The following is a 12,967-nucleotide window of genomic DNA, read 5'->3' as shown; positions in this document are numbered from 1 at the left end:
CTTTGCTCACCCCGCCCCTTTCTTCCATTCTTGCTTTAAAATCACCATTCTTATTCATGCAGTTATAACTGTTAAAAAATGATTTAAAATACATTTGTAAATGACTTATTCCTAAAATGAATAAGATTTAACAATATTATTTATATTATATTTAATGACTTTACTAAAATTACTTATTTTGCTTATTTTTAAATCAAATAAATGCAGCCGTGGTGGGCATAAGAGACTTCTTTTAAAAACATTTTTAAATATCTGTGAACAAATTTTTCTTCTTTGAGAAGAATTTTGAAAGGTAATGTACATTGAAAAATGCAGTTTGTACAAACAGCAACTTGAATATGCAATGTGTGTGTGTGTGTGTGTGTGTGTGTGCTCGTTTATGCTACATTGTGGGGACCGGCCCACAATGTAGGCTAAAATTAAAATAGTAAATTATGTTTATCTGAAAGTGTAACAATGCAAATAGGTTTTCTGTAAGGGGTAGGTTTAGGGTTTGGGGATATAAAATATCGCTTGGTCAGTAAAAATAATAGAAGTCTATGGAAAGTCCTCACAATTCACAGAAACACACACACAAACGTGTGTGTGTGTGTGTGTGTGTGCACGTGTGTGTTTTTGGACGTGTGTGTTTTTGGGTGGGGCATGAATGTCTGAGAGATACTACTACCTTACATAATGGAAAAAAAGCCTCGTTAAAACAATGACATTTTTGAAAATAAAACCTTGTTGTAACATATCGCTGCTTATTAATAACTTATCATTGCTTATCATTATTATTTAAAAAATGGTCTGGAAAATCAGTTATGGACAAAATCAAAGATTTGTTTGACATTTTCATTAAATATTAACTTTTTGAATGTAAAGGTTTTTTCAAAACCATATGAAATCAACACGAGTTTTAACGTGTGTTTAACTAGATTTTTAAAAGGCATTGGTTTACTTTATCAAGGACACTTTTATTTGTCACTTTTATTCATTTAACCATATAATGGCTGTCTGGGTAGACAGCTCAAAAAGTTTGATTCTAAGTGTTCAAACATACTTCAGCTCAGCTACAGAGAAAGAATTACCATTATACTGACATTCACGACAAACGTCTCATAAGGTGCGGGCAAGAGATCAAAGATGTGCCGCAGGTTTAGCATAGCAGCTGTACAATACTTGCAGCTCAGTGAAAAAAAGCTTGGTGTCTTACAATAGAGACAGAAGAAGAGAAAAATTCATAGATAACCTTTACAATATGTTTCTTTGGTGTTCTTTTCACTTAGAGTCAGAGAGAGTGAAATCCTTTGTTTGAGAGATGCCCACAGCCATCCACATTAAGACACCTGTGCGCAACATTTGCTGCCGTGCTGCTGATTGTAGTTGGTAATAATCGTAAAACCTGATTCTAATTTTCAAAAGAGCTGGCGTAAGGCCTTTTGTTGGAACACACTTTCTATGATCAAAGGGCAGAGCTGACATCACATTTCCATGCAAATTGGAGCTGTTCAGAGCACTCTCTCAGTCTTCCGCTTCCAGCTGTTTCACTTTCACTCACGCCGTGTATGTGTGTGTGGTCTGGTGAGACTAAGCACATATAGGTGAGATTTCTCACTTGTAGTGTAATGCAGACTTCTCTCTTTGTTTCCCCAAGGTTGTGGATTTGATTGTACCACCGCTGGCATCTCTGGCCTTCAGTAAGAACGGTGAGAACACACTTCAGCTGCAAATAAGCAAAAACAGTTATACACTACCAGTCAAGGTTTGACACATTAGTCATTCTTTTTATTACTATTGTATACATTTTTGAATAATAGTAAAGTCATCAAAACTATGAAATGGCACAAATGGAAGTGAACAAATTGGGTGTTTATTGGGTCCTGTGGCCTTAGACGCTCATAGAAACCCATTTCACATTCTCGCTATTTTTGTCAACTAACAATGGCCAACAGTGGATATAGTTTCATATAAAACCCAGTCTCACTGGAAATATGTGACTCAGCTTGCATTTCTGCAAAACTGCTAAAACTTGAACATAAATGTCATTGCAGTTTCTATGTGAAATAGTGGCAGTAAAACACCAACAACTCACTTTAAGTTTTATTTATTTATTTTTTTTCTCCCCCATTTCACACAAATGATTACAGGGACAGGTTATAGAATAATGAAGAAGTATTGTTGCACAGGTCCTTGCACAATACTATTATGACCTCAAAACACTTTAAGGGCGTGTTCACACTTGGCGTCTTTTTTGACTAGAAAAAGTTGACGAGCGCTTTTTTAGTAAAATAAAAAGCTGGCAGCGTTTTGGTTACAAATAGCAGCCGAGTGCATCTTTTGTCACTATAACAAAAGCTGCAATGGTAGCCTAGCGCTGTGTGCTGCAGAAATGTCGGCTTTTGAAGTTAACGGGGAGGGTGTAGGTTCACAACGACGTTTGTGGGAGCGCGACATTATACGGGGAAGGAAACTGTATGGTGCTTCCAACAATTTAGTCCAGGAGCTCTGGTTGGATGATGCACAATTTCATACAACTCCTTGCGCTCCGAAACTAGTACGATCTATCTACCGGCTATCTTCTCCTTTTTTCTTGTTGTTTTTGTTGTTATGGAAACAACTCGCCACTCGCTTGTCATTGGTCAGCTGTCAAAAAGGCACTTGACGTAGGGCGTTTTTTTTTTTCTTTCAGAAAAGTTGAACTTTTTTCAACTTGAAAAGACGCTCTGAGCTGCAGAAAAAGACGCCTGCGGTGGCGTTTTAAAAAGCGCTCAGGACTTTTTTAAAAACACGGTTTACTCCATAGGATTATAATGTAAAACAGACACTGGCAGCTTCAAAAAAGACGCCAAGTGTGAACATAGCCTAATATAGTGCATGATTTACAAATGAATAACATAGGCTTGTCTAACATGCAGTAGTAAGCTTGCACGGTGGCTCACCTGGTGCAGCATTGCACTCGTGATGTAGAGCATTCGGATACGAGTGAAACACAAGTCACGAGTGAAACACAAGGCATGGTTCCTTTGGTAAATGCGTTTTTATCTCATTTAAGTTTTAGGTAGAGTTTAGTGTAGGCAGTACTTTAATTTCAGATGCAACATTTTTAGTGCCACTCACCAGACATTTAATTTCTGAACTGCTGTAATACGTATAACAACCAACATTAAAAAAAAAAACTTCGTCGCAGTCATGTTTAACATTTCACTTTGAAACTTTAGTGAAACTTACTACAACCAACTAAATATTATTTTGCAACCGTTTTATACTCACAAGCATGTTTTTTTTTTCTCCAAACCATAACACTATGCTGTTTAATAATCTTTAACGCGCATCTGTAATGGTGAAAAATGTTGTTTATAGCAGCCTCTTGTAGACGTCATAAAATTTTCAAATAGACATTATCAAACCGCATATTTGAAGTTTAAACAAGTACATTATTGCCAAAAAACTCTTAAAACTACATTCCGTGATACAAAAACAGTAATATTTTTAAATTATAGTGGATTTTGGCATCTACCATGACACTCGCTATGAGAAATATGGCAAGGCAAGCGGAGTGATAAAAATGGTGAAACGGTTGGAGGAGCTCTGTTATCACTTATATATATATATATATATATATATATATATATATATATATATATATATATATATATATATATATATATATATATATATATATGAAGAGTTTGGTTCCAAAACGCGATAAAAAAAATGAGTTAACACCAAAATCAGTATTGTATCTGGTCAGTATTGAAAAGTCAATTTTTATTTTTACACAAAATGCGATATCCGTCGTGTTATTCTGTCATGTTTTCTCCCTTTTTTTCCAAACCACAACAAACGCCAGTCTCCCTTCTCTGCAGAACGCGATATATCCGCTCAACCAATCACAGCGCACCATTCCACGCACTGTAGACAGTAATGGCGGCGCTCTGAATACACTCGGCATCCTAGTTTTCCTCATCTACTTTGTACTTTGTGATCAACAAACAAACAAAAAGGGCTGCGCGATAAATCGCATGTGATTGTCATGCGCATCTCATCAGTAAAGCCGGTTGTGTGATCTCCATCACGTGCTTTCAGATGGAGCGGCATTTAATACACAGGGCCATAGTTCACTGACAAGCTGCACAATATCGCGTTCATAATCGCAGATGAATCGCATTCGATTATGAACGCGATATTGCGTAGCTTGTCAGTGTAAGTGTTTTTATTAATGCCATTAATGTTTTTGTTAATACAGCGTATAGCACTAGTCAACTAAATGAATGTGACATGGCAAAGATGAATGCACTGGAAGTTGAATGTAAGGGAAATGTCATTTTGGAATTTCTGTGGTCTAATGTGATATTGTTGTTCGTGTTCTTGGTCGTGATGAAATTTTCTTTTATTTTATCCTTTTAGTTTCAATATGAAAATTAACTTTTATATTGATTCAATGGATTGCATTTTGGAAGAAAAAAAAAGTGTCATGGATTTATTGCATTTTGCAAAATCTATTTTTATAATAAATCTTTGAAAATCAAAATCTGGATTTGAATTTTTAATGTTATTATAACCTAAAGATGGTATGTGAAAGTTTGAAATAGAAAATAGTGGTTTTCATCTTGCCACTTTCTTGGTAAAAAAAAAAACACATTTTTACTCAAATTAATCAAAATGGATTTATAGCGTTTTGGAAAAGAGCTCTTCATATATATATATATAAAACATTGTTTTTTTTTTTCTTTTCTTTGAATGTTTTACAAACGTTATTAATAATAACGCAAGTATTAATACTTGCTTATTTATTTATGTGAATAAATGTATTGATAGGCACATTTTGCATTTGCCTACATATTTCAAGCATTAAAGTGTAAACCGTTAGAACAAAAGGTTTTTAAGATCATGAGAAACATAAACATCTTTTATGTTTGAATAAGAGCTATGAATATGTTGATTTACATTTATATTTGTGCATCTATGTATGTATGTATATGTGTGTATATACACACACACATATATATATATATATATATATATATATATATATATATATATATATATATATATATAACTCTTTTGCATGTATGCAAGTATATATCTAACCCTTCTGCTGTGTGTGTCCCAGTGGAATGGCGTATTGTGAGTTTGCGTGTGCTGTCAGAGATCACACTGCTGCTGCTGAGCCAAGACGAGGTGGAGGAAAGAGAGAGAGATGGAGGGAGAGAACGAGAGGCAGAGTGGGAAGGTGAAGGCATCTCCTCCAACACTCGCTTGCTGACGCTCATCTCTGAGGCCCTGCTGCCACAGTAAGACTCACCACTCACTTACCTATATTCTGCTCTCTCAGTTTACTCCTCCATCCTCTCTATTTATTGAAACTAAGATTGTGTCCTAACCAGGCATGATGTGATGTGAAGCTTCCAGCAACAAGCAATTTGTCTGTGCACACTGAATGCACACAATAGCTGTCAATAAGGAGATATTTCATGCTTAATGTACAGCGTGGTTTTGGACCAGGGATATTTATTGAGTGTGACACAAATAGAAACCAAGTCATTGACAAAATGTCTTGTCGCTCATTGTGTGTTATGGTTGCAAGTGCTTAGGGTAAAAACTCGGATGAAGAACTAGAAAGAGACGGATTCTCTAGCTTGTTGATGCATGTTCACGGAAAACCTTCGTATATCAGGGAAATTTGAAATTGTGATATACCAGTAAAAGTGAAATTATTAGTTTTATAAAGTCATTGAAATTTCAAATTAAATTGGAACAATTCATAGCTAATTCCAAAAATATGCTAAAGAGGCAAATATAACATCCAGACAATATGCAATTTTAACTGAATGTATAAAATTGCACAAAAGAGATGAACATATGGGCAGAAAGAACATTCAGAGTCTTTTAATTAAATGTTCTTAATTCAAATGGCTCAGGCATGTGTTAGAATATCATTTTAGGGTAGAAAACAACCATCATTTACTTACTTTTCTAAATTGGACTCTATTCTGGATAATACTAATAATAATTTGGTTCAAATGAAAAGAGATTCTGAATAATAATGCACAAATCCAAAATCAGCATTAATCAGTTTTTACCCATTTCACTTTTAAAAAGATTAACCAATCATAATTGAGATAATATTCAAATATAAGTCTTAAAGGTATAGTGTTCCTATAGCTCATGGTTTCAGACAGTCCTTCCAGGGTTTAATTAATGCAAATTCAGCTAATCCCTGCATTATATGTGGCATTTTTATCTTATTTCTGCAATTTTTCCAGAAAAAAAGAGAGGCAAGTGGTCTTTCCAAATCATCCATTCATTATAACAACAAATATCTTTGTCTTTTCAACCTGTTTGCCAATCCAGACAAGATAGATGCAGCTACGTGAGCAATTATTAAAGTTTATAGGCTATTATTTACTTTTGTAAGAGTATTTAAATAATTGTATTACTGTATTGTATTGGCTATGCAATTAATATTTTGGATGAACAACTAAAATATACTGTAGTTGTTAAATTGTCAAAGCATTAATTAATTAAAAATATTTAACATTTTTAATACACAATGACGGTTTATTTTTGTTAAGTGAGTTTTCACTGCACAGCAACAACAAAAAAATGTCACAATTATGAACGCCATTTTTATGAAAAGTCACATTGAGTTCGGTCCCGAAATCCTAAGGGGGCTGATTCAGTTCCTAAAGAATGCATCCACAATGTATAAAAGTTACAATGGTTGATCCTCTTAGAATTTACTTGTATCCTATTGTAGACATTTTGCATAGCTTTCGTTTAATGCGGATTTTCTCTGCAGGTATGAGACTCTGCTTCTGGAGCCAGATCCTGTACCGGTGTATGCTCTCAAACTGCTGGTGTCCCTCACGGAGCACAGCTCACCCATCAGCAGGTAATGAACAACACTCTCCACGTACACAGCTATTCCTACATACTGTGGTGGATTTTTGCTATTGTATGCCCTTTTTTGTTATTATTAAGTAAAACACACTTCCTTAATTCAACAGGTTGCACAGGTACACCAAATTCCCCTCCTTTTTGTGTAACCCTCAAGATGAGCCCCTCACACATCTCAGTCTATAAACGGGTGATGCGATATAGAACAATAGCCACCATGCTATTAATCATATAGTACACTTTTTCTCTCTCTCGCTCTCTCTTTCTAGTGGGCAGTGGTACGATCTGGTTTACTTTGAATCCCGTACTCTAACCACAAGACAACAGCTTGTCCTTTAATTAATAATACTAACCAATAACGTATTGTAACAGAACAGTATACTAAGAATTTTTGCAGGAAAAGTTTTGTACAAATAAACGTCTAATATTACCAGCGATACAAGGCAGAAGACTGTCTTGAGGCATTTCTTTCTTATGTGTTTCTGAACTCAGACTCATTAGGTTATTGATCCTGAAATTGTTTAAGTAGGTCATGCAGAGCAGTAACGAACATCAGAGATGCCGTACATAGTTTCTCACTACATCCACAGACTATGCTTTATGCTACTATATATATATATTTATAAGGTAAATAATCTATGAGATAATTTGTGAATATGATTTGAAGGCTCTAAATCTGTGTCTCTTGTGGATCTTAGCTTTGTTTGGAATAGTAGCTTACATATATAATGGCTGATACAGTCCTCCTCTGATTTTCTCAAAATTTTCGTCTCTTTTGTCTTTCATTTCCTGCCCTGTTCTTACCACTTCTCTCTGTGGGCTGTAATGAGTGTCTGGGTGCACAGGTGAGGGAGTGTGTGTGTGTGTGTGTGTGTGTGTGTGTGTTTCTTATCTCATCCTCATCCCCCCGCTGTTTCTCTAATGGCTCCTGCTGGCCTCCTGCACATTGTCTTTCTTGGTGCTGATAGAGCTGCAGCCACATGGTTGAACTATTCAAATTGATGTCACCAATCGGAAAACGTTCGTCAGTCGCCGAGCCAACCCCCCCTGCCTGCAAAGAGCTATTTCCACTCACAATAGTGAAATTAAATTGCGTTTGCCAGCGCTTGATAAAGTCCTAAAAAACGCAGACCTTCTCTTGATGGGTTCCAGTCGAAATGAGATTGCAAATGAGGGACATTAGCAGGTTCCGTGCAAGCATTGGCGTTCTTTTATTATCGGTTGTGATAGTAGTTCAAACTTTCCAATTATCGAGAACCTTTGGCCACTCTTGGCTTTGTGCAGACGAAAGCAAATATATGTGCTGTTAAGAGAGTGGTGCTGAACGGCTTCTCTAAAGTGTTAATTTTATCAGTATTAAAAATGTATGTCTAGAGTACATTGGCTATTGCTCAGGCAGGGGATAATGAACTAGTTTCTTACCGGTATATTTAGTTAAAACTCTTAATGGGCTCTGTCTCAGCTGAAGGAGGGAATGTGTCTCACTGATGATCTGATTGACTAAAATTAAATTGACTATTTAGTCTTTGCAATGAGCAATGAGATTGACCATCAAAAGTTCACAGAATTAGCTTTCGCTATTCTTTATTTCATTGACAGTGAAGAGCTGACAGGAAACAATAGGGAGAAGTGGGAGGAAGGGATTTAGGGAATGACTCAAGCCAGACTATGTTCATTACTCAGGTTCCCACCTCATGTTGGAGCCTGTGCATTACTTGCCTGGCCTCACCTCTGACCTCTTCAAAAAGTTTAATGTGGATGGATTGATGTGCTGGCATTCCATAGTCATTGAAGCCTGGAAATAACAGAAAATGTTCAAATTGTGCTTTCCAGGGCTGGAAAAATCATAGAAATAAATGAGATCTTAAAAAGTCATAGTAATTTATACAGTGAATGTAATTTTGTTCCATAGGCGTAGCTTGACGTTTGAGCTTAGGGGGTCAAACCTAGCCATTCAATTTGGTCAGTCAAACTTTTAAATAAATTTTAGCATTTCTGTAGTAAACGTACAAATTCACACTCCGTGTACCATTTTTTACTATGATTACGTAGAGCAGCAGCAACCAGGTGAGATACATTGCACGCAATTTACTTGTAAAGGCTGCGCTGTCTATTTTTGCTTTGCTATCAATAAACATGTCAAAATGCACTATAAACATGTTTGTCAGCAGAATTGCAAAGTAGATTTTGAGCAAAAAAAAGAATTACCCACTGCTTTAAAGCAGATGTCTGTTGGACAGGGGATTCAAGTTAAACTCACAAAAACAGACACACAAACATGTTGTAACGATAAATCTTACTAAAAAATGGCTGATTAAGCAGTTTATATTCTGAAATCTATTTCTAGGTTTTGTTCTGTGTGCATTAAATTACATTTGGATATAAATGGTCCTTTTACTGACATAAATGTAAAACACTGAGCTGCTACAACGAACATCCTGCGGATCACCTTTATGAGATTGTCCGGGTCTGGAGTCATCAAGCATCAGCATCTTCATCTGACTTTATTTTGGTTAGGTCGAGATTCCTTTGCAGTTGTATGTTGTAAAAAAAAAAAAAACACTAAATATCCATTTACGCCATGCAGCAGGCAAGCAGTATCTATTATCTGCCAAAATGGAGATTCGTCACGTGACGACTTCTTACACAAATGAGAGGCTCCCCTGGCCCCCCCAGCAAGCTCCACCTATGACTTTTTCTATTTAAAGTGCTAGTTCACCTAAAAATTACAATTCTGTCATCATTTACACACCCTTATATCTTTCCGAACCTGTATGCATTTCTTTCTTCTGTGAAACACAGAACATATTTTGAAGAATGTTGGTAGCAAACAGTTTGTGTTCCCTTTGACTTCCATTGTATTTTTGTCCATAAAATGGAAGTCACTGGGAACCAAAACTGTTTTGTTGCCAACATTCTTCAAAATATGTTTTTTGTGGTCACTTCGTTTGATGAAATTTCACAGGCAAAATCCTGTCATTTCAAAAGGAATCCACGCGATCAGGAATTGCACATGAGGATGAAACATTTCCCCATGCAGATTTTGCATCAAATTAAGCGTTTCACATATTAACAGATATAAACTCGCAAGTGCGAGTTATAAAGTCAGAATTGCAAGAAATAAAGAACTCACAATTTTTAGAAATTAAGTCAGAATTGCGAGATATAAACAGAATAGCGGACATTATAAAGTCTGAATTGCGAGATATACAGGTGCATCTCAATAAATTAGAATGTCGTGGAAAAGTTTATTTATTCATTTATTTCAGTAATTTAACTCAAATTGTGAAACTCGTGTATTAAATAAATTCAATGCACACAGACTGAAGTAGTTTAAGTCTTTGGTTCTTTTAATTGTGATGATTTAGGCTCACATTTAACAAAAATCCACCAATTCACTATCTCAACAAATTAGAATACTTCATAAGACCAATAAAAAAAAACATTTTTAGTGAATTGTTGGCCTTCTGGAAAGTATGTTCATTTACTGTATATGTACTCAATACTTGGTAGGGGCTCCTTTTCTTTAATTACTGCCTCAATTTGGCGTGGCATGGAGGTGATCAGTTTGTGGCACTGCTGAGGTGGTATGGAAGCCCAGGTTTCTTTGACAGTGGCCTTCAGCTCATCTGCATTGTTGGGTCTGGTGTCTCTCATCTTCATCTTGACAATACCCCATAGATTCTCTATGGGGTTCAGGTCTGGTGAGTTTGCTGGCCAGTTAAGCACACCAACACCATGGTTATTGAACCAGGTTTTGGTACCTTTGGCAGTGTGGGCAGGTGCCAAGTCCTGCTGGAAAATGAAATCAGCATCTCCAATCGCAAAATTTACTTTCATCTGAAAAGAGGACTTTGGACCACTGAGCAACAGTCCAGTTATTTTTCTCCACAGCCCAGGTAAGACGCTTCTGACGTCTCTGCTTCAGAAGTGGCTTGGTAGCCCTTTTCCTGAAGACGTCTGAGCATGGTGACTCTTGATGCACTGACTCCAGCTTCAGTCCACTCCTTGTGAAGCTCTCACAAGTGTTTGAATCAGCTTTGCTTGACAGTATTATCAAGCTTGCGGTCATCCCTGTTGCTTGTGCACCTTTTCCTACCCAAATTCTTCCTTCCAGTCAACTTTGCATTTAATATGCTTTGATACAGCACTCTGTAAACAGCCACACCTTTCAGTAATGACCCTCTGTGACTTACCCTCTTTGTGGAGGGTAAGTCAATTACCCTCAATGTTCGTCTTTTGGATCATTGCCAAGTCAGCAGTCTTCCCCATTATTGTGGTTTCAAAGAACAAGAGATACCCGGAATTTATGCTGTAGGGATGGTCATTTATTGAAACTCAAATGTAAATAATCTAATATTTTGAGATACTGATTTTTGACTTTCATGAGCTGTAAGCTCTAATCAACAAAATTAAAACAAAACAAAACTTTTGAAAGGTTTTACTTTACATGCAATGATTCTAAAATATATGAAAGTTTCACTTTTTTGAAATAACTTACAAGAAAAAATGAACTTTTTCACGACATTCTAACTATTGAGATACACCTGTAAATTCACAATTCTTAGAAATAAAGTCAGAATTGCGAGATGAAAACTTAAAATTCTGACTTTTTTTCTCGCTAATGCAAGTTTATATCTTGCAATTCTGACTTTTTTTTTCTCAGAATTGTGAGATATGAACTCACAATTTGCGAGTTATAAAGTCTGATTCTTGGGGCGGGAAGACTGATATGTTCTCAGAATTATTAGTTTATTGCTAGTTTCTAGTTTACAATTGTGTGTTATTTCTCAGAGTTGCGACTTTATTTCTCAGAATTTCAAGTTTATATCATGTAATACTGAGAAAAAAGTCAGAACTGCGAGTTAATATCTCAGTTCTGAGAAAAAAGCCAGAATTGCAAGATGTAAAGGCCGGGACACACCAAGCTGACTTCAAAGAACTAGCGGCGGCAACGTCAGACCAAAAAGCTGTGTTTGAACACACCACACAGACTACAGCCGACTGCAAACTAACACGTGCATGTCAGCAGCTATCAATAGTAAATATTCATCATTTTAAAAGAGAAACTGAAACAATGATATACGAGATTTACACAGATATACAAAACGTAAACAAAGCAGTGCTTGCTTACCATTTTGAATATCAGTAACGTTGATAACTTTCATTATTTTAAGTGCCTTCTGTCTGTGCCACCTGCATTTACTTACTCGTTTTCATCACTTTCGTTTTAATTCACCTGCACGGACTAGTTCACTAAACTGAACATCCAATCAGAGTTCTCTCTCGCACCAGCAACCCTGACACCGATTCAACATGTTGAATTGGGCAAACTTCCGCCGACGAGTGGAACACACCAATGGTTGGCCGATGGCCGACCGTCGGCTTGATGTGTCCCGACCTTAAAGTTGCGTTTACCTTTTTGAATTTTCTTTGATTCAGTGGCAGAAACGGGCTTCCATAGTTCTTGGTAAAAATGACATTTCAAATAAAGGACATCAGCAGGAACGTCTTTAATTATGAATATCAGTTGGGATAGTAGTTAAAAGTTTCCAAATTATTTACCCAACACTGGAAAAAATGTGGAAAAAATTTAATCTTATGAAAAACAATTGCTATAGTGATTTTCTACATATTTTCCTATCACGTTTACTGCACATTTGGCCAGTTGGCCAACAGAATGCTCGATTTGAAAGTGACTCCCTGTAGTGAAATTAATTTACTTGCCAGCACTTGAAGTCCTGAAAAAAATGAAGATGTTTTGTATTGCAATGTAATTGCATTGGTACAGAAGTATTCTGATGTACTTGCTATCTAATAGTTTTGTGAAGTCACAATAACATGACAGATTCTACAAGGTTGCTTTAAAGTTAATATTGATTAAATACAGGTCAAATGGTTGCAGTCTTTTGTTTTTATTACCATTATTATTATTTTTGTCCTAGTATTATGTCCTTTGCTAGTGTAGATGAGGTGGTGTCTTTCTATGCTAGTGGAGGTGTCTTTGCTGCTGCTGCTGTGAAGGGTGACACCCTCTGCTAGCGGGATATTGGACAGGACGTGCAGTGTGTGGGAGCTGTCTGTG

The 12,967-nt window shown here is 36.3% G+C and overlaps 1 protein-coding gene across 3 annotated transcripts in view; it reads left to right on the top strand.

Annotated features, from left to right (window-relative positions):
- The window catches only part of ulk4 (unc-51 like kinase 4), a 215,500-nt gene that overhangs the window by 99,339 nt on the left and 103,194 nt on the right, over positions 1–12,967 (top strand). For all 3 annotated transcript variants that reach the window (XR_009266289.1, XM_058746124.1, XM_058746123.1), the window contains exons 28-30: positions 1,637–1,688; positions 5,096–5,276; positions 6,785–6,877. Coding sequence is in view for 2 of the 3 variants with exons in the window: in XM_058746124.1 (XP_058602107.1) it covers positions 1,637–1,688; positions 5,096–5,276; positions 6,785–6,877 (326 nt within the window). In the remaining variant the exon portion in view is untranslated. The remainder of the gene's footprint in view (positions 1–1,636; positions 1,689–5,095; positions 5,277–6,784; positions 6,878–12,967) is intronic.

Source organism: Onychostoma macrolepis, chromosome 16, assembly GCF_012432095.1.
Source record: "Onychostoma macrolepis isolate SWU-2019 chromosome 16, ASM1243209v1, whole genome shotgun sequence".
Taxonomy (NCBI): Eukaryota; Metazoa; Chordata; class Actinopteri; order Cypriniformes; family Cyprinidae; genus Onychostoma; species Onychostoma macrolepis.
Note: the sequence above shows the minus strand (reverse complement) of the source record. Positions and strands in the feature narration are given on the sequence as shown.